The sequence below is a fragment of the Salvelinus namaycush genome, chromosome 33 (genome assembly GCF_016432855.1).
Source record: "Salvelinus namaycush isolate Seneca chromosome 33, SaNama_1.0, whole genome shotgun sequence".
Lineage (NCBI taxonomy): Eukaryota > Metazoa > Chordata > Actinopteri > Salmoniformes > Salmonidae > Salvelinus > Salvelinus namaycush.
Window position 1 is genome coordinate 20,845,841 of NC_052339.1, and position 23,040 is coordinate 20,868,880.

General features: G+C 42.0%; 1 protein-coding gene across 2 annotated transcripts in view; it reads right to left on the minus strand.

The window, feature by feature from the left end:
- Positions 1–23,040, minus strand: part of LOC120027583 (protein AF-10-like) — an 87,391-nt gene that overhangs the window by 58,863 nt on the left and 5,488 nt on the right. The window contains exons 2-7 of one of the 2 annotated variants that reach the window (XM_038972562.1): positions 16,634–16,796; positions 11,467–11,546; positions 8,535–8,589; positions 3,042–3,151; positions 2,868–2,971; positions 1,792–1,885 (exon numbers count right to left, since the gene is read on the minus strand). In XM_038972562.1, the coding sequence (XP_038828490.1) occupies positions 1,792–1,885; positions 2,868–2,971; positions 3,042–3,151; positions 8,535–8,589; positions 11,467–11,546; positions 16,634–16,796 (606 nt within the window). Of the gene's footprint in view, positions 1–1,791; positions 1,886–2,867; positions 2,972–3,041; positions 3,152–8,534; positions 8,590–11,466; positions 11,547–16,633; positions 17,017–23,040 lie in introns of those variants that run through there. The other variant, XM_038972563.1, reaches the window with a different exon arrangement.

The window sequence follows — 23,040 nt, forward strand, 5'->3', positions numbered from 1 at the left end:
AATTACTATGTAATAATAAATATTTCAGTTGTGTATATTACTTAGCTTTTATTTGATGACTATTATTTTTCATTCCTTAAATGCATCATCTCATCTCTGCTCAGGCAGTAGCAGCCAGACAACCAACCATCTAACGTTATCTCTGTGCTCCTCATATGGTACGGTCTTTGACCAATTTAGCTAGGCAAGCAGCTAGCTGGCTATAACTAGTAGCTGCCCAAGTAAGCTGAAGAGCTGTCTGACAAAATCATTTTACCAGTTCTTCAAAGTACATAAGGCATACTTTCAAGACTGCTTATTACCAACTACTACAACTATCAATCGAGCAGAACTACCTCTATCCCTCTTGTCGTTGTGTTTATTCCTCTCCCATGTGGTCTGTGTGTAGGCTATGTCCAAGCCGGGAAAGAACAGGCGCAATGGATTATGGTCATTGTAGTTAATTACCATGTTTCTCCTCTGAACTAGGTAGAATATTTGCCTAATGAAAAATACAACTCCCTTCAGCCCAGCATCCCACATAGTTCTTGATTTAATTTCTCATGTGAATTTGATTTCTCAATACAGAATTGTGCGTTGAGCTCACCCGCCCCAAAAAACAGAATGGAATTCAAGTAATTGAACCGACGTCGGTCAATTAGTTGTTTAATAACCCAGGGGGGAAAAATGTGTGTGTGTATTTTCCCCCCTGACGGATGGTAGGGGTGGAGCACAAAATCTTCAACACAGCAGGGGCTCTAGCTCCAAAGAGCTCTGAGTGAGTGAAAGAGGTAAAGAGAGAGGGAGAAAGTGTATGTAAGTGAAAGCATTTATACGGTGTCTGTGTGGAATGGTGTGTACTTATGTGAATTGGAAAGCATCTCTTTGCCCACTTGTAACCCTAACCCCAGTACCCCTCACCCTCTCCCAGCCCCCAAATTCTAACCCAGCATGGGCTTAGCACACAGAGAGCAGGGGAGTGGAGGGGACAAAAGGCCTGGGAGGCAATGCTGATTAGATGGGGGTTGATGGGAGAGGGAGACAGTGGGGCTGGAGGGGAGAGAGGGGTGGGGGAGAGGGGTGGGGGTGGGGGAGAGAGAAGTGCTGGAGAGGGGGAAAGAGAGGAGAGGGGTGAAAAAGGAGAGGGAATGTGTTGATGGTTGTAGGGAGAGAGAAAGGGGCTAGAGGAGGTAGAGACGAACGGATGTCTCCAATTTCAGCAGTTGTAATTGGCAGAGGAGAAGAATGTCAAGTCATTTAAGAAAGGAAAGGTATTCCCCAGTGTGTGTGTGTCCATGGCGTGGAGTGCCAGTGTGTGTGTGTCCATGGCGTGGAGTGCCAGTGTGTGTGTGTCCATGGCGTGGAGTGCCAGTGTGTGTGTGTCCATGGCGTGGAGTGCCAGTGTGTGTAGAGGAAGTGCAGGCCTTCAAAAAGCTTACCGTTTTTGTTCTGACAGAGAGGGTTGGGAAGCAAAACTAGATTCCAGGTTTTTGAGATAAGACCACTCTTCTTCCCCCAGCACAGTAAGAACGTTAGAAAAGTGAGACAATACACACAGAGAGAGAGAGAGAGAGAGAGAGAGAGAGAGAGAGAGAGAGAGAGAGAGAGAGAGAGAGAGAGAGAGAGAGAGAGAGAGAGAGAGAGAGAGAGAGAGAGAGAGAGAGAGAGAGAGAGAGAGAGAGAGAGAGAGAGAGAGAGAGAGAGAGAGAGAGAGAGAGAGAGAGAGAGAGAGAGAGAGAGAGAGAGAGAGAGAGAGAGGAGAGAGGAGAGAGGAGAGAGAGAGAGAGAGAGTGTGCGAGAGAGCGATCTTACCAGTTTGCTGTAGTGGTACTTGCAGTAGCCACAGTACTTGACGTTGTCTGCGTCCGACCCTTGCTCCTCACACAACAACCCAGCAAACTGGGCACTGAGGAGAGGAGAGAGAATATGTATCAAGAGAGAGAAGGGGATAGAGAGAAAAGTGAAAGGAGAAGACATAAGAGACAAAAGATGATATACACTGAGTGTACAAAACATTAGGAGGAATGTGATTGTCATTAGGACTTGATGCAGTGGTACATATGATTGATTTATCCATGACGTCTGTATGTTTCCGCAATTGAAATGTCGGCGTGTCTACGTCAAAACGTGTTCTTTTATGGTGTGTCTATGTCTGTAAGTTGTTACAGTATGTCTGATATTTGTCTCAAAACATTGTCCCCTCCGCTGCTGTCTTGGTTGGACCAGGTCTCTCTTGAAAAAAAGATTTTATCTCAATGAGACTAATCTGGATAAATAAAGGTTAAAAAAATCATAATTAGGAGGTCCTGCTCTTTCTATGACAGACTGACCAGGTGAATCCAGGTGAAAGCTATGATCCCTCATTGATGGAACTTGTCCACTAGATGAAGATGAAGGGGAGGAGACAGGTGAAATAAGGATTTATAAGCCTTGAGACAATTCAGACATGGATTGAGTATATGTGCCATTCAGAAGGTGAATGGGCAAGACAAAAGATTGTGCCTTGGAACGGGGTATGGTAGTAGGTTCCAGGCGGACCAGTTCGAGTGTATCAAGAACTGCAATGCTGCTGGGTTTTTCACGCTCAACAGTTTCCTGTGTGTATGAAGAATGATCCACAACCCAAAGGACATCCAGCCAACTTATAGGAAGCATTGGAGTCAACATGGGCCAGCATCCCTGTGGAACGCTTTCGACACCTTAAAGAGTCCACGCCTCAACGAATTGAGGCTGCTCTGAGGGCAAGGGGGGGACTCAATATCAGGAAGGTGTTCGTAATGTTTTGTACAGTCAGTATATTACAAACAAATTGTAGGTATTTGAATGAAGCTCACAATGTAAACATGTGTTAATGAAGATGTAGGTATTTGAATGTGGCTCTGGCTCACCATGTGACATGGAAGGCTTGTCGGCAGCCATGTTTGTTACAGGTCATGCAGGCTCCGGTGGCAGCTTTACTCTCTCTGCCCTGGTCCTCACAGATATAACACTTCTACACAGAGGAAAAAACAGTCACACACAGAAATGTAGGGACTCAAACAGACAGAGTGAAGTGTGTGTACCTTGTTGTAGCGATCGTGGGGTACAGACTGCAGTACGATGGGTTCCATGGTGGAGACATTAGCAAACTCCACTTCTGGGATGTAGAGGGCACACACCACATGGGCCCAACCTATAAAACAAACAGAGAACAAACATCAGCACACACACTATTACCTATTCAAACACACACCACTTGGACCCAACCTGCACACAGAGGGTAGAAACAAACAAAATCCCTTTCCATTTCAATCGTGTTAGTGGGAAAGGGAAAGGTAGCTGACGAACTAGAGCAGGAATGGGCAGTGGGCCAGTTAAATGACAAGTCGGATGGTGGTGAATAGTATCTCCCTCCCTCTGTTCTCTCTCTATTCCAGGAACAACAATAAGATTCAACTTACAGTTGAACCCCTGCCCTGCCTTTGACCTATCCGGGGGGAACACACGGGGGATGAGAGGGGGAGGAGAAGAGGGGGAGGAGGAAGAGGGTGTAAAAGGGGATGTTGTTTTGAAGTCCCTCCAAGAATCTGGCAGAGGACTATAAAACAGGGCCATAAAACCATACAGTCTCCATACATACAAACAGAAATTTGCATCCTGCAGCACTAATTCCAAAACGTTTTGGGACAATGTAAAGTCCATGGAGACTAAGACCACCTCCTCTCAGCTGCCCATTGCACTGAGGCTAGGAAACACTGTCACCACCGATAAATCCACAATAATCGAGAATTTCAATAAACATTTCTCTACGGCTGGCCACGCTTTCCACCTGGCTACCCCAGCCCCGGCCAACAGCTCTGCACCCCCTGCAGCAACTGGCCCAAGCCCCCCCTGCTTCTCCTTCACCCAAATCCAGACAGATGAAGTCCTGAAAGAGCTGCAGAATCTGGATCCCCACAAACTAGCTGGGCTAGACAATCTGGACCCTCTCTTCCTAAAATTATCCGCCATACAATCTGGTTTCCGAGCTGGTCACGGGTGCACCTCAGCCACACTCAAGGTCCTAAACGATATCATAACCGCCATCGATAAAAAACAGTACTGTGCAGCCGTCATCATTAACCTGGCCAAGGCTTTCGACTCTGTCAATCACCGTATTCTTATCGGAAGACACAACAGCCTTTGTTTCTCGAATGGCTGCCTCGCCTGGTTCACCAACTACTTCTCAGATAGAGTTCAGTGTGTCAAATTGGAGGGTCCGCTGTCCGGACCTCTGGAAGTCTCTATGGGGGTGCCACAGGATTCAATTCTCGGGGCTGACTCTTTTCTCTGTATATATCAATGCTGTCGCTCTTGCTGCGGGTGATTCTCTGATCCACCTCTATGCAGACGACACCATTCTGTATACATCTGGCCCTTCTTTGGACACTGTGTTAACAAACCTCCAAACAAGCTTCAATGCCATACAACACTCGAGGCCTCCAACTGCTCTTAAATGCTAGTAAAACTAAATGCATGCTCTTCAACCGATCACTACCCGCACCCGCCCACCTAGCATCACTAATCTGGACAGTTCTGACTTAAAATGTGTGGACAACTATAAATACCTAGGTGTCTGGCTAGACTGTATACTCTCCTTCCAGACTCACATTAAGCATCTCCAATCCAAAATTAAATCTAGAAGTGGCTTCCTATTTCGCAACAAAGCCTCCTTCACTCAAGCTGCCAAACATACCCTCGTAAAACTGACTATCCGGCCGATCCTTGAATTCGGCGATGTCATTTATAAAATAGCCTCCAACACTCTACTCAGAAAAATGGATGCTGTCTATCACAGTGCCATCCGTTTTGTCACAAAATCCCTATATACTATTGTGACCTGTATGCTCTCGTTGGCTGGTCCTCGCTACATATTCGTCACCAAACCCACTGGCTCCAGGTCATCTATAAGTCTTCGCTTGGTAAAGCTCCGCCTTATCTCAGCTCACTGGTCACGATAACAACGCCCGTAGCACATGCTCCAGCAGGTATATCTCACTGGTCATCCCCAAAGCCAACACCTGCTTTTGCCACCTTTCCTTCCAGTTCTCTGCTGCCAATGACTGGAACGAATTGCAAAAATCACTGAAGTTGGAGACTTATACCTCCCTCACTAACTTTAAGCATCGGCTGTCAGAGCAGCTTACCAATCGCTGCAGCTGTACACAGCCTATCTGTAAATAGCCTATCCATCCAACCAACTACCTACCTCATCCCCATATTTGCTTATTTATGTTTTTCTGCTCTTTTGTACACCAGTATTTCTATTTGCACATCCTCATCTGCACATCTATCACTCTAAAACTAGATGACAATATCCAAATAATGCTTGACTTGGTATAGGTACCCCCTGTATATTGCCTCATGATTGTTATTATGTGTTACTTTTATATATTTGTTTTACCTTTAACTAGCCTAGTCAGTTAAGAACAAATTCTTATTTACAATGACTGCCTATACCGGCCAAATCCAAACGACCCTGGGCCAATTGTGCACCGCCCTATGGGACTCCCAATCACGTCCGGTTGTGATACAGCCCGGAATCGAACCAGGGTCTGTGGTGACGCCTCTAACACTGAGACGCAGTGCCTTAGGCAGCTGCGACACTCGGGAACCCATTTCCCATATTACATTTTTTACTTTCGTTTATTTAGTTAATATTTTCTGAATTCTGTCTTAAAACGGCATTGTTGGTTAAGAGCTTGTAAGTAAGCCTTTCATGTTAAGGTCTACTATACCTGTTGTATTCGGCGCATGTGACAAATACAATTTGATTTGATCTATAGTGGTGAAGACAGTAGTACAACTGACAACTTTACCAGGACATGGACTTGTTAATGTCAAGGTCTTTCTAAAAGCCTCATCTCTGATGAAGCAAGCTACATGATAGTGTTTGCCTAGCTAGCTACATGCCAAATGAATAGGTACGTTCACGTATCTGAAATGACATGATTATTGATGTTTACTGACCATATGAAGCAGTTACTTGCTGTATAGATGATAGAGCTAAATGTGTTTTGCAAGAAATAATGTGGACACCTGCTCATCGAACATCTCTTTCCAAAATCATGGGCATTCTTATGGAGTTGGTCCCCCCTTTGCTGCTATAACAACCTCCAATTCTCTGGGAAGGCTTTCCACTAGATGTTGGGACATTGCTGTGGGAACTTGCTTCCTTTCAGCCACAACAGCAATAGTGAGGTCGGGCACTGATGTTGGGCGGTTAGGCCTGGCTCGCAGTCAGCGTTCCAATTCATCCCAAAGGTGTTCAATGGGGTTGAGGTCAGGCCAGTCAAGTTCCTCCACACCGATCTTGACAAACCATTTCTGTATGACCTCACTTTGTGCACATGTAACGGATGTGAAATGGCTAGCTAGTTAGCGGTGGTGCGCGCTAATAGCCTTTCAATCGGTGACGTCACTTGCTCTGAGACCTTGAAGTAGTGGTTCCCCTTGCTCTGCAAGGGCCGCGGCTTTTGTGGAGCGATGGGTAACGATGCTTCGTGGGTGACTGTTGTTGATGTGTGCAGAAGGTCCCTGGTTCGCGCCCGGGTCGGGGCGAGGGGACAAACTAAAGTTATACTGTTACACACATGGGGCATTGTCATGCTGAAACAGGAAAGGGCCTTCCCCCAAACTGTTGTCACAAAGTTGGAAGCACAGAATTGTGTAGAATGTCATTGTATGCTGTTGCATTAAGATTTCCCGTCACCCCCGCACCTCTCTGATTCAGGAGAGTTGGGTTAAATGCGGAAGACACATTTCAGTTGAAGGCATTCAGTTGTACAACTGACTAGGTATCCCCCTTTCCCTTTCTGTGAGCTTGTGTGGCCTACCACTTTGAGACTGAGCCGTTGTTGCTCCTAGACATTTCCACTTCACAATAACAGCACTTACAGTTGACAAGGGCAGCTCTAGCAGGGCAGAAATTTGCCTTACTGACTTGTTGGAAAGGTGGCATCCTATGATGGTGTCACATTGAAAGTAACAGAGCTCTTCAGTAAGGCCATTCTACTGCCTATTGTTTGTCTATGGAGATTGCATGGCTGTGCTCGATTTTTTACACCTGTTGTGGCTGAAATAGCCGAATCAACTAAATTGAAGGGGTGTCCACATACTTTTGTATTTATAGTGTACGTTCCATTCATGTTTATTCTTCGCTGTGACCTCCTGGTGAACCCAGAGAGGAGCCTCCTCTCAGCCCTATTTACCCAAGCCTGGCTCGCCCCCTCATAAACACACACAACAGGCAGCACACATCCCATTAATGAGACAAAATATGCATTGGCTAACCACAGAACCTTGTTAGAGGCCAACAGCCTGTGTGTCAATAGTTGATGGGATTACTCAGATCAAGGAGGCTCCATATCAGCGTTTCCCAAACTAGGGGCTTGGTTCATAAAACCGGGGTTACGTCAGTAACCTCCCGTGGCCGCTAGAGGTGGTTGTAATAAACAGAGGTTTCTGTTTTCTTCCTACAAATGTGTCTCTATCTTTTGAACAGTTTAAGCTACAAAATATTATGACCCCATCACTAAGAGATAAGACTCTCATGTACACGTATGTCTGTTTCCCTCTACAATGTCCACAAGCCACACAGGACTCATTAGAACAGAGTGGACAAGACCAGGCACTAAACCCAACTGAGGGAAAAAAGAACATCACTAGCTAGGTTTCCATCCAATTGCGACAGATTTATGCAAATTTCTAAAATCTACATAATAACAATATGCACATTTTCCCACCAGAGATGTTTCCATCAAATTTACTTGTTGTGAATAAACATCTGTGTGTGATGACGTAGTGGACATAAAAATACATTTTGCAGATAAATTCCCATGTACCGAATACAAGGGTTCCATCCATCATTTTAACTGTGCTAATGGCAGAGAATCGAACATGGCGGAGACTCGCACTTGAGCCTTTTACTTTCAGTTTTGGTCCACTAGCTTCAAAAAGCTGTAAAAAGCTGTGGTGCTGCCAGCGATGGTTTGGGTCTCACTGTGTGTCCCTTACAGATGGTTAATCATAGCCTACAATATTCAGTGCATGTTTTCTCATATAAACTGAAACTGAGCAAACAGTGCAGCAACCAGGAAATTAACGAACGATTTCTACATTGCCCGCTTGACCCGATTTCCACTAGATAGCATAGCCACAAAGTCAGATGCCGGTCCGGCGGGATAAATCAATAGGGGAATATCACAGCCAATCACAACACTTACGGGTAAGTAATACTGTGAAAGACTATCATTCCACTATTACTGCAGATATATTATGGACATTTTCTGAAATTACAATGCAAAAATTATATACAAAAATCCTGTGTAGCACCTTTAACCATCTGTAAGGGACACACAGTGAGACCCAAACCATCGCTGGCAGCCCCGCAGCCACATTGTGAATTCACATGGAATTGTATTACTTTTTCGAACATAATGCCAAAAAAAATGGCAGTTTAAACGTTAAGAAAATGTTTCTGTTTGTCACATCCCTACTCACAACACACCTATCCCAGACATATAGGTGATTCTTACCTCCGTTATCGGTCCTCTTGAGGGCGCCGTCTTTGTGGGGGCAAAGCTCACATCTCTGCAGAGAGAGAAACAGGAGGGAGGGAGACATGGGCAATTAGCAAAACTCTTTATCATGCAGATATATACTATAGTATAGGCTCTGCATCTGTCCTCATGCTCCTAGACCTTAGTGCTGCTTTTGATATCATCGATCACACATTCTTTTGGAGAGATTGGAAACCCAAATTGGTCTACACGGACAAGTTCTGGCCTGGTTTAGATCTTATCTGTCGGAAAGATATCAGTTTGTCTCTGTGAATGGTTTGTCCTCTGACAAATCAACTGTAAATTTCGGTGTTCCTCAAGGTTCCATTTTAGGACCACTATTGCTTTCACTATATATTTTACCTCTTGGGGATGTCATTCGAAAACATAATGTGAACTTTCACTGCTATGCGGATGACACACAGCTGTACATTTCAATGAAACATGGTGAAGCCCCAAAATTGCCCTCGCTGGAAGCCTGTGTTTCAGACATAAGCAAACTTTCTACTTTTAAACTCGGACAAAACAGAGATGCTTGTTCTAGGTCCCAAGAAACAAAGAGATCTTCTGTTGAATCTGACAATTAATCTTGATGTTTGTACAGTCGTCTCAAATAAAACTGTGAAGGACCTCGGCGTTACTCTGGACCCTGATCTCCTTTTCAAGGACAGCTTTTTTCCATTTACGTAACATTGCAAAAATCAGACATTTTCTGTCCAAAAATGATGCAGAAAACTTAGTCCATGCTTTTGTTACTTCTAGGTTAGACTACTGCAATGCTCTACTTTCCGGCTACACGGATACAGCACTAAATAAACTTCAGTTAGTGCTAAATACAGCTGCTAGAATCCTGACTAGAACCAAAAAATTTGATCATATTACTCCAGTGCTAGCATTCCTACACTGGCTTCCTGTTAAGGCAAGGGCTGATTTCAAGGTTTTACTGCTAACCTACAAAGCATTACATGGGCTTGCTCCTACCTATCTTTCTGATTTGGTCCTGCCGTACATACCTACACGTACGCTACGGTCACAAGACGCAGGCCTCCTAATTGTCCCTAGAATTTCTAAGCAAACAGCTGGAGGCAGGGCTTTCTCTTATAGAGCTCCATTTTTATGGAATGGTCTGCCTACCCATGTGAGAGACGTAGACTCGGTCTCAACCTTAAAGTCTTTATTGAAGACTCATCTCTTCAGTAGGTCCTATGATTGAGTGTAGTCTGGCCCAGGAGTGTGAAGGTGAGCGGGAAAGGCACTGGAGCAACAAACCGCCCTTGCTGTCTCTGCCTGGCCGGTTCCCCTCTCTCCACTGGGATTCTCTGCCTCTTATCCCTCTAGTGGTGTGGGGCTGTGCTTTGGCAAAGTGGGTGGGGTTATATCCTGCCTGTTTGGCCCTGTCTGGGGGTATCATCGGATGGGGCCAAAGTGTCTCCTGACCCCTCCTGTCTCAGCCTCCAGTATTTATGCTGCAGTAGGTTATGTGTCGGGGGGCTTGGGTCAGTCTGTTATATCTGGAGTATTTCTCCTGTCTTATCTGGTGTCCTGTGTGAATTTCAGTATGCTCTCTCTAATTCTCTCTTTCTCTCGGAGGACCTGAGCCCTAGGACCATGCCTCAGGACTATCTGGCATGATGACTCCTTGTTGTCCCCAGTCCACCTGGCCGTGCTGCTGCTCCAGTTTCAACTGTTCTGCCTGCGGCTATGGAACCCTGTCCTGTTCACTGTGATTATTATTTGACCATGCTGGTCATTTATGAACATTTGAACATCTTGGCCATGTTCTGTTATAATCTCCACCCGGCACAGCCAGAAGAGGACTGGCCACCCCTCATAGCCTGGTTCCTCTCTAGGTTTCTTCCTAGGTTTTGGCCTTTCTTGGGAGTTTTTCCAAGCCACCGTGCTTCAACACCTGCATTGCTTGCTGTTTGGGGTTTTAGGCTGGGTTTCTGTACAGCACTGATATATCAGCTGATGTAAGAAGGGCTATATCAATACATTTGATTTAGATACACTTGCAAGCATGTACCCTAATCTCTTTCTAACACACACTTTTGGGTAATCAGTGATCCAACACTTATCAAATAAGTGTAAGTGGGTTCCACCCCATAGCATAGGAAGGGAGGGCCTAGTTGGCTTCAAGCCTCAGCTTTTCCTACAGTACAAACATACTGCTGCCCAAGACTGCTTCCCTTTCCTGTGTGTCTGTGTCCGTGTGCGTGTGTTTTTATCTCTCCAGTCGTGACAATTTCACACCCGTTACTCCACCCCTCCCACAGGATGCATGCCATCCCTCAACATCCCTGCCAGTTTTTGTCCACAAAATATCATAAGAGACTATGACACCACTGTTTAACCATTTCTACAGCCAGGATGAGAAATACTCTGGGGTGTTTCTTAGGCATGTCTGTTGCTTCCACAGACATGACCGACTCTGTCACTGTAATATTAACCAATGTTCTACTTGTTTTTTTTGGATTGGTTAATACAAGCACCACATGGTAGTCTTTACTGCCAGGTAGTAGAGCTGGGCGATATGGACAAACATCCATATCACCATATATCACCATAAATTGCCTGAATTAATGTGATAACAAATAGCATAAGTTTAAGTTCATAATATGTTTAAGTTCAAACCTCACATATCTCTAGTATAGGCTACTTACTGCAATGAACGACATATGCAAAATGCCTGCGATAAGTGATCAGTATGGTCGGTAACAATCGTTTTTGGTTTACTGTCCCAGCTCTACCAGGTAGTTGCCAATTGTGTTGAATTCTTTGAAGTGCCAGAGAGTACCTATTTATACCACATCATTTCCTATAAAGTACCAGCTTAATACTAGTGGAAGCTCTATCATAAAATACAGTGCTGAGAATGCATTGTTGATATTCTATTGACCAGACTCACCACTCTGGCTGCTCTCTCCTGAGATTCACACTTCCTGCAGAACCAGGGTCCAGTGGGCACCTGCACGATGCCATAGCACGCTGCAGAGAGAACACAGTTTTTAACCACAATAACCTATCTCACACTAGGGCTGCAAAATAGGGGCAAAATAAAATGTACGCGATTTTTTTTTAACCAAATATTGTCATTTAGAGTAGAGGTCGACCGATTAATCGGAATGGCCGATTAATTAGGGTCGGTTTCAAGTTTTCATAACAATAGGAAACCTGTATATATATTTTTTTTACACCTTTATTTAACTAGGCAAGTCAGTTAAGAACACATTCTTATTTTCAATGACGGCCTAGGAACGGTGGGTTAACTGCCTTGTTCAGAAGCAGAACGACAGATTTTTACCTTGTCCGCTCAGGGATTCAATCTTGCAACCTTATGGTTAACTAGTCCAACGCTCTAACCACCTGCCTCACGAGGAGCCCGCCTGTTACGCGAATGCAGTAAGAAGCCAAGGTAAGTTGCTAGCTAGCATTAAACTTATCTTATAAAAAACAATCAATCATAATCACTAGTTATAACTACACATGGTTGATGATATTACTAGTTTATCTAGCGTGTCCTGTGTTGCATATAATCGATGCAGTGCGCATTCGCGAAAAAGGACTGCCGTTGCTCCAACGTGTACCTAACCATAAACATCAATGCCTTTCTTAAAATCAATACACAGAAGTATATATTTTTAAACCTGCATATTTAGCTAAAAGAAATCCAGGTTAGCAGGCAATATTAACCAGGTGAAATTGTGTCACTTCTCTTGCGTTCATTGCACGCAGAGTCAGGGTATATGCAACAGTTTGGGCCGCCTGGCTCATTGCGAACTAATTTGCCAGAATTTTACATAACTATGACATAACATTGAAGGTTGTGCAATGTAACAGGAATATTTAGACTTATGGATGCCACCCGTTGGATAAAATACGGAACGGTTCCGTATTTCACTGAAAGAATAAACGTCTTGTTTGAGATGATAGTTTCCGGATTCGACCATATTAATGACCTAAGGCTCGTATTTCTGTGTGTTATTATGTTATAATTAAGTCTATGATTTGATAGAGCAGTCTGACTGAGCGATGGTAGGCACCAGCAGGCTCGTAAGCATTCATTCAAACAGCACTTTCGTGCGTTTGGCCAGCAGCTCTTCGCAATGTTTCAAGCATTGCGCTGTTTGACTTCAAGCCTATCAACTCCCGAGATTAGGCTGGTGTAACCGATGTGAAATGGCTAGCTAGTTAGCAGGGTGCGCGCTAATAGCGATGTGAAATGGCTAGCTAGTTAGCAGGGTGCGCGCTAATAGCGTTTCAAACGTCACTCGCTCTGAGACTTGGAGTAGTTGTTCCCTTGCTCTGCATGGGTAACGCTGCTTCGAGGGTGGCTGTTCTCGATGTGTTCCTGGTTCCAGCCCAGGTAGGAGCGAGGAGAGGGATGGAAGCTATACTGTTACACTGGCAATACTAAAGTGCCTATAAGAACATCCAATAGTCAAAGGTATATGTAATACAAAACGTATAGGGAGAAATAGTCCTATAATTCCTATAATAACTACAACCTAGAACTTCATACCTGGGAATATTGAAGACTCATGTTAAAAGGAACCACCAGCTTTCAGATGTTCTCATGTTCTGAGCAAGGAACTTAAACGTTAGCTTTCTTACATGGCACATATTGCACTTTTACTTTCTTCTCCAACACTTTGTTTTTGCATTATTTAAACCAAATTGAACATGTTTCATTATTTATTTGAGGCTAAATTGATTTTATTTATGTATTATATTAAGTTAAAATAAGTGTTCATTCAGTATTGTTGTAATTGTCATTATTACAAATACATTATATATTTATTTTTTTAATCGTCCGATTAATCGGTATGGGCATTTTTTTGGTCCTCCAATAATCGGTATCGGTATTGAAAAATCATAATCGGTCAACCTCTAATTTAAAGCATTTATTTGCAGAAAATGATAACTGGTCAAAATAACAAAAAAAGATGCATTGTTGTCAGATCTCGAATAATGCAAAAAAAATAAGTTCATATTGATTTTTAAACAACACAATATGAATGTTTTAACTTAGGAAGAGTTCAGAAATCAATATTTGTTGGAATAACCCTAATTTTCAATCACAGGTTTCATGCGTCTTTGCATGCTTTCCACCAGACTATCACATTGATGTTGGGTGACTTTATGCCACTATGGCGCAAAAATTCAAGCAGCTCGGCTTTGTTTGATCGCTTGTGACCACCCATAATTGATTTAGTGTTGTTTACACTGTTCCAAACAGGCAGAAAAATGATACTGTAAAGTAAAAGCACCTGTTTGTCACATATGCACGCAGCTCTTGCTCACATATCCTCCTTTTTCTTGATCTCCTTCTTATTATGATGATCATCGTTATAATAATAAGTAATGTTGTTATCATTAGTAGCCTTGTATTACTTGTAGGCCTAAGAGCACATCCTGTTAAGTCTTATACTCTAACTTACTTAGGCCTATATTTCAATATGTATCAATGATTAATTTGTTCATGACATCAAACTGCATACGAGACATTCATGCTTTGAAATGCAACTAAGCATTTTAGTTTTAAAATTAAATAACAAAGAGAGCATTGAATAATTTCATGAGGCAATAAACCGCAAATGAATGCATGCATGCAACTATTTTTGGTCAGCTGTAATAAAGGCTTCATATACATTTTTTGTTGTTGTTAGATCAGCCTCTCTGGTACACTTATTTATTTAGTGTTGTTTACACTCTTCCAAAAGGTCAGAAAAAGTTATATTGTAATTTAACAGCAACAGTTAGGCACACATAATACTCACACAACGCTTGCTCCTATAACTTCCTTTTTCTTTATCTCCAGTAGTTTCCACAACTAAGTCAAATGTCTTCCACGATCTGACTTCCCCTTTCCCTCCTGAGCAACCAGTAAACATCTGCCCAGTTCGAGTTTCTTTTTCACATCCTCTGCATCCATTTTGCTGTCACGTGTTACTGTGTTTGGAGCTTGTTATAACCAATTTATTGATGTGATTATGATAGGCTATAGGTCAAGCCCTATTGGTCACATGCATGGTATGCTTACATGTTTCACATAAAGAGAGCAAGGGTTGAGGGAATAGGGAATGTTTTCCCTAAACAAATGAGGGACTCCAGTAACAGAACTGTTCAGTCAGAAAGAAGTAACAAACTAAATGGCTGAAATGGTGTTGCAGCTTCAGCACCAATAAACACTGTGTGAGCAATAAACACTTGCTGTGCAGGGGTGCATTTTTGCAGCAGTAGGGAGTAGAGCGAGACAACGTGTGCTAGTCACACAGGGACTCGCTGCATTTTTTTTTTAATACAGTGTGACCATCAGGCTAATTCTCGAGTCATGTGTGTCTTAATTATTTAATCAAACAATGTGCTTAAAGTATCTGACAAGCTCAGTGCATATGTAGTTTATTTTATTCAAACACATAGGGTGTGTGTCTATATATGGAAAAATAAGTTAAAACATTTCGACCAATCGATTGGTCAAAAGAACAGGACGACTCTCAGGTCGACCAAGATTTTTTTTGTCGGGGACAGCTCTAATCAACAGAAATAATCCACTGATAATAAAAAGGGTAGCGTTGTCTATTGTTGTAGACAGAGGGGTCAGTGAATTGTACAACCGTGTCACAATGTGTTGGTTAGCTACAGATTACATTTAGACTCCCGTGTGGCACAGCAGTGTAAGGCACTGTATTTCATTGCAAGAGGCGTCACTACAGTCCCTGGTCCTAATCCAGGCTGTATCACACCCCGTCGTGATTGGGAGTCCCATAGGGCGGCGCACAATTGGCCTAGCATCGTCCAGGTTTGGCTGTCATTGTAAATAAGAATTTGTTCTTAACTAACTTCACTAAGTTAAATAAAGGTTAAATGAAAAATGTCAATAATTTTGACCCAATTAATTCACATTTAAAACGAATGGGTGGGTGTGTATTTAATAGCAAGGGTCTAAAGCATGTACAAATAGGTGTGTTAGTTGTATGGGTATGAGGCCAGATATTCAATTCACCAGAATTATGACAACTAAGAAACGAAGCATGACAATGATCACGACTTTCTCTCTCACAAAACAAAAATCACCAGTATTGACTGGATACCAGAGTCAGTAAGCCTAGTTCTGATTGTGACTTTGTCAACAGAATCTGAGTACCATTGACATTGTTGTTTGGATCTGTGAAAACATCTGTCTTGTTTGGGTTTAGTGTGTTGCAGACAATCTTAAGCTAGCTACACAGCCTGGTTCCTTCTGTATAACAACTTAGCCAGTTCCCTAACCGCGTGGCACTATCGTTTACAAAACTTATCTCGCAATATATTGGGCAAATATGATTTAGTAGTTGGCTATCATCACGGATATAGTGTGGTAATGTGTATAAGTGGGTAAGACCTTGTAGCCAACATGTTTGCTAAATTCTACAAATTGTATAGCCAGGATAACATTACAGCCAATGTTGACAACTGCAGAAATGTTGGTTACTTTAGCCAACTCCATACCTACTAGACAGGAAGGCTAGCTAGGTAGCGTAGGTATGGAGTTGACTAAAGTAACAAATGTCTGTAGTTGTCAAGATAGGCTGTAATGTTTTCTTGGCTATACAACTCGTAGAAATTAAATAACATGTTAGCTACTTTATCTTAACCAATTATTAACATTACCACACTATACGCGCGCACAACTGTCGATTGAATATAACTAACGTTAGCTAACTAACAATATAACCTTGGCTATTGGCTAGCGGAATAGTTCGCTAGCTAGCTCATAGCAAAAATAGCTAGAGTAGGGCAGGATTCATTACGGAAATCGTTTAAAAACCAAACCGAACCAAACATAGAAAACGACCATTCCTACTGGACAAACGCAGGTAGAACACTCCCCGTTTCGTTCCGTTTGCTTCCATTTTTGAGATTCTTTTGCAACAGAATCAACGTAATGAATACACCCCAGCTAACGTTGATAGCTAGCCAGCTTCATTGCAGACGATCAACCGCGATAGCTAGCCTTAGCTAGTAACGTTAGTTATCGGATGTTAGTCAAGCAAATGTCATGTTACATGCATTTGACTTTATTCGGTGTTTACCTTGATGGACTGCAACATTGCAGCCGTGACCGTCACAGTAGACGAGAGGGTTTTCTGCCCAGCCTCTCTCGTCTGAGCACACGCAGCAACCTCCAATCATCTCCTTCATATTATTTGCCAAAAATTCGTTGTCCGCTGCCAGGCACAGCTCGCCGGAGACCATCTACGGAGAAAGTGAACATGCGAAGACAACAAAGATGAGCCTAAACCTTTGCAGAAGATCCTCATCTACCCACTGTGACAACGCTTTTGGTCTCACTTGGCCGAAATGTCATGTTTTAGTCGTGTTTACAATCCGTTTCGACACCGTATTTTTTCCACTTCAGCGAAGGCTACACACAGCGCGAGCGAGAAGAAGCGGCCGGTCGGAAAGTGGAAGTGCGTAATCACGAATGGCCAGTGACAGCGCAGGAAGGGTGGATGTGATTGGCTCAAAAAGTGTTGCCAGTTTGCGTGGCGCCATTTTGACTCCACATGGCCTTTTAAAACGAATGTGTTTGCTTTGGAAACTTTTGTAACACTAGCTACTGCCATGCGTGGTTTTTACAAATGGTGAATTGCGATTGGCAGCATTGTATCCACCAAATACCAACATGAGGTATTTAAAAATATGCATTATGCATACCTTATCATAACAAAAACACGTATGACGATTTCTCCATTGTTTGTAGGCTATTGTTGTCATTGAAGATTTTTTTAAATAGCATAAAGATGTAGCCAAGGCCTATAGTTTAAAACCATGTTTAGAAAACCTAGACATACTTTTGCTCTCAAAGAATATAATGTAATTCATTGAGCACTAAGACACTGTAGGTCAACTTCTATTTGCATATGAATCTTTCATGGTGAATTGCATGATGCATGCATGGTCCAGGTTTTTTGTTGGTTGCAAACACTATTAGCCTATACACATCTGACAGTCTGCCCACTGCCTTTACATTAGGCCTGAATAAAACATAAGTGTTTGTGTCACTGTCATTGCCTTTCCAATTCGGCCTATATATCATCCCCGTGTGTGTGTGCGTGCGTGCGTGTGTGCGTGCGTGTGTGTGTGTGTTGCAAAATGGATTAAGGAATAGGCACCGTGAGGGAGAAATGTATGTGGAATTACTCGGGGGTTAGAATGAGTGGGGTAATTGTATACAGTCAAATCTGCTCTCAAACATTACTGCTTGATTCTTAAATTAGAGAAAAACATGGAAGGCCTACATAAACCATGAATGGAGCTGAAATAATATGTTTACATGTGTATTTTTGTCTTTAACTCTTGGAAGACTCTATAGTCAAATTATGAGCTAAAATAATCCCAAATAATCTATTAACTGTTTTTTAACAGAACTGGGCATGTCAAATCAATATATATATATATTTTTTTTTACATTTTAATTAAATGTTCAACTCAATAAATTACTTCCACTTTACTACACACATGAAATGCAAAAACACACTTTTTAAACAAAATTGCATTACACTTTTGTTTTAAACGTTGTAATGACATAATCTTGGTTGAATCAATCAGAGAAACTGCACTGTGCATGGATATATTATGCTTGCATCACCGTCCGCGAGCCCTCAGAAGTCTCCCGCTCCCTCCCGGTTTGGTTTCCAGAGAAACGTAATGACTTGCCAATAATGCGTGAGAGCACACGAGCGTCTTCCGTGTAATATGGAGAGCGAGAGGTCCCCGGGAGTGGGCTCCCTATTGTTGGCTTTAATTTCAAATTGCTCAAATGCTCCAGTCCACACTGGGCTCCGCACAAAACGGGGAAAGGGGAAGAGGGGAGAAAAAGGAAAAAAAGTGAATTGTGTGTGGCAGGGGAAAACCTATTAGAGTTGGCGAGAACAAAGGAAGGCGAGGGGGGCAGCTGTCGGAGGGTTGGAGGCTACTGAAACACTGAAATAGCAAATTATTTTTACAACTTGCACTTGATTAAGTCTAAGTCTTCCCGTACATGTGCTCTCTTCGTGCTCAGAGAGAAGAGGGTCCATGCATTGGTGAGAGGAAATTACTTCTGCGCTGCTTCCTATTACAATTCAGTGCCCCTATAACAGGTTTACTAATGGAAACTATATAGCGAGGTTATCTATTGGCTTAATTTTAATGACGCACACTGCTGGCACAGGGGTCAGTGTCAAATATATATGCTGTTTTGTAGAAAACTATAATATAGCCAACACATATAACATATAGGCCTATAACAAACATATGCCTATTCTGTTATTGGGTCTATGTTTGTTATTGGCCTATATGCGATTTTGCACAAAATAGTAGGCTAACCTTGCATGCACACATGAAATTAAGATTTGTAATTTCTTAGGCCTATAGGTTAATACATGGCACAACATCGCAGTTAATTTTGGTCATGAGCCTATATACAGTTCAAGAACTTCAGTAGCCTATATTTAATTAAACCGTGAAAATCCTTAATATTTTAAATTCCAAACTTGGAAGTAGGCTATAATTTTTTACAAGTATTTTAAAATGTATTTGATAAAATAGCCTACAGAACTGTAATGTATTTTTGTATCAACATCACATTTTACCATGTAAAATGTTTTTGGGAGTTCCACACCTCATGTGACTTGTTATTGTTTGTTGTGGTTAGTGTTTGAGACATGGGGGTGAGCTTCATGTTTAACCCTGACATGACAGATTTTATCTCCACTGATGTAGTACACTGTAACTGTTAAAGAGAGACATTTGGAAAGAGAGACATTTCTACATCTGACCAACTTTCCCAAATATGTTTTCTGTCATGCAGTGCAATGCTTCTTATGACTCGGATCCAAATTCATCCAAAGGCTGAAAAACTATTGTGGTTGATATCTTGGATTTGCTCTCAGATGTTATATATTTCAAGGTAAGGTTTTGCACATGTTTAGAATATAATTTATGATGTATTGTATTTGTCATGGTCTCGGTAACATAGCAGAAACAGTTCTGCTGACTCCAAACTTCTGCCCCTGTGAAATGCAACCCTTTTAAAACGAGAAAAACTAAAAACGAATTTACCCCATTCACATTTCCAAAACAATGCATTAAAAAAAGAATGTTCTTCTCTTTTTTTACACACCATATCATTATATATTGTCTTTGTCTTTACACAAACCTTTTGAATCGCTTGTCACGTTCCATTAACTGTAGGCTACGTCTATAGGCCTATGCTCAATGATTGGGCAAATAATTGAAAAGACTAAGAAATGTTCAATGTTGTGTGAATGAAATTGTGAAATGAGTAAATAATAAATATGTCTGGTAGGCAACTTTCAACGTTCATTTTAATCGGTTGGGCAGCGTTTCAAAGCCAAGATGGGTCTTCCTCAGTTTACCCTCTAGTCCAGCATCTGGGTGTTTTTATGAATGTGCATACCATCCCACTAAAGATATTTGGAAAACACCATCTACCATCTAACACCATCTACCATTTATTGTATTAAATATGGCCTCCTCAGCACCTCCCAGTTTGTTGGCTACCACTTCAGACAAATGATGGCCAACGGTATCTGGCAGTCAGTCCTCTGTTCAGTTGAGAGACTGCTTATTAACACGGGCAGAGACCATAGGCTACATTAAACCAACATGACACTGTATGACTGTCCTGTTCCATACGACACTCATGGTGATGGCGGTTGTCTTGCATGCAGCCTGGAGGCCTAAGGGCCGTTGGGATTAAGTTGGAAAACTGCAGAGTAAAGACCTATATATAGAAGGCATGATGGTGGAATACGAAGGAACAGGTTTTCAAAACAAATTGTGTAATCTCTGAACTCTAAAAAATAAAATACATCGCATAGGCTACCTGTATAATTATGAAAATTTATATGAAATATATAACAACCAACATAAATAAATACATTTTTGTCTAAATTTCGACCAAATAATTAGCCTATTTATTTTACCTTCTGTCGTATGTTAAATGTCTTACGATTATTTCCCATGCAGGCAACATTTTAAATCTTTCACACTTGACTGTTCATGTCGGAAATCCTCTCCAGTTCAGAACTAGAACAAAACTGTGAATGGGACATCGGGTCTATGGGGAGACTGAACCAGATAACGTGGAGGGTAAACCAGGTTGGGGGGTGAGAAACTATAGGTGTAAAAGATTGGTTAAGACCAGCCTTCATCAAACCAAATTCAGACAGCCAAATCGGCCTTGTTGTGTATGATGAACATTGACGCTCGATCAACACCTTTAATAATTGATGTTCAGATCATGGATGGAGGGGTAATGATAAACTCCTCCTTCCCTCACTCACTCACTCACTCACTCACTCACTCACTCACTCACTCACTCACTCACTCACTCACTCACTCACTCACTCACTCACTCACTCACTCACTCACTCACTCACTCACTCACACACACACACACACACACACACACACACACACACACACACACACACACACACAACCTTGTTCGTTAACAAAAAAGGCCACTAAATAAATTGGATCTTATTTGTGTATCGATTGTTAGGCTGCAATATCTAACATCATATGAAGCTGTGGCGTATGGCTTTCCTGACAGAGATAAGTGGAAAACGTATGGTCAACTAATTACAAAGCTTTTATAAATGCATCATTTTCTTTTTTACTCGAGTACCTTCTATTTTGATCTATTGTTTGCATTATTGTTCGCCTCGCCTCCATAGGTGGCTGTTGTTCATTATGAGTAGCTTGTTGACAAATATATGATTTATCAAAATGGTTTTATACTGTCTGCACTCATTTTTTTAAATAATTAAACAACACAATAATTATGCAACGACACACACACACGCATACACACCAACTCAAAGTTCTAGTTCTATATCGCACGGACCTGAGGATAAGCTGACGCATGGCATGGCTTCAGTGCCTCATTCAGTCATCTGTCTGTTGGTTCTAACAATAAGCCAAACGTATAATTACACGGTATGTAATGAGTAATTAGCGAGCTGGGCCAGAGAGTCTTCACAGCCCTGTGTAGTCTGAGATATATGGCATGTTGATACTCCTGGAAGGCACATGTTAGCCAGCTTTTAGTTAGCCTCTGCTTGGTGATCAAACCAAAATCAAATCAAATGTTATTTGTCACATGATTCCTAAACAATAGGTGTAGACTAACAGTGAAATGCTTACTACAATATGCATTGCGATGACCATCTATCTCCCTCTCTCTCTTTCGCTCTCTGTCTCTCAATTCAATTCAATTCATGGGGCTTTATTGGAATGGGAAACATATGTTAACATTGCTAAAGCAAGTGAAGTAAATAATATACAAAAGTGAAATAAACAATTAAATTGAACAGTAAACATTACACTCACAGAAGTTCCAAAAGAATAAAGACATTACAAATGTAATATTATGTATATATACAGTGTTGTAACGATGTGCAAATGGTTAAAGTACAAAATGGAAAATAAATAAACATTAATATGGGTTGTATTTACAATGGTGTTTGTTCTTCACTGGTTGCCCTTTTCTTGTGGCAACAGGTCACAAATCTTGCTGCTGTGACAGCACACTGTGGTATTTCACCCAGTAGATATGGGAGTTTATCAAAATTGGGTTTGTTTTCGAATTCTTTGTGGATCTGTGTAATCTGAGGGAAATATGTGTCTCTAATATGGTCATACATTCGGTAGGAGGTTAGGAAGTGCAGCTCAGTTCCCACCTCATTTTGTTGGCAGTGTGCACATAGCCTGTCTTCTCTTGAGAGCCAGGTCTGCCTACGGCAGCCTTTCTCAATAGCAAGGCTATGCTCACTGAGTCTGTACATAGTCAAAGCTTTCCTTAAGTTTGGGTCAGTCACAGTGGTCAGGTATTCTGCCACTGTGTACTCTGTTTAGGGCCAAATAGCATTCTAGTTTGCTCAGTTTTTTGATTAATTCTTTCCAATGTGTCAAGTAATTATCATTTTTTTTTCTCATGATTTGGTTGGGTCTAATTGTGTTGCTGTCCTGGGGCTCTGTGGGGTCTGTTTGTGTTTGTGAACAGAGCCCCAGGACCAGCTTGCTTAGGGGACTCTTCTCCAGGTTCATCTCTCTGTAGGTGATGGCTTTGTTATGGAAGGTTTGGGGGATCGCTTCCTTTTAGGTAGTTGTAGAATTTAACGTCTCTTTTCTGGATTTTGATCATTAGCGGGTATCGGCCTAATTCTGCTCTGAATGCATTATTTGGTGTTTTACATTGTAGACTGAGGATATTTTTGTTGAATTCTGTATGCAGAGTCTCAATTTGGTGTTTGTCCCATTTTGTGAATTCTTGGTTGGTAAGCAGACCCCAGACCTCACAACCATAAAGAGCAATGGGTTCTATAACTGATTCAAGTATTTTTAGCCAGATCCTAATTGGTATGTCGAATTTGATGTTCCTTTTGATGGCATAGAAGGCCCTTCTTGCCTTGTCTCTCAGATCGTT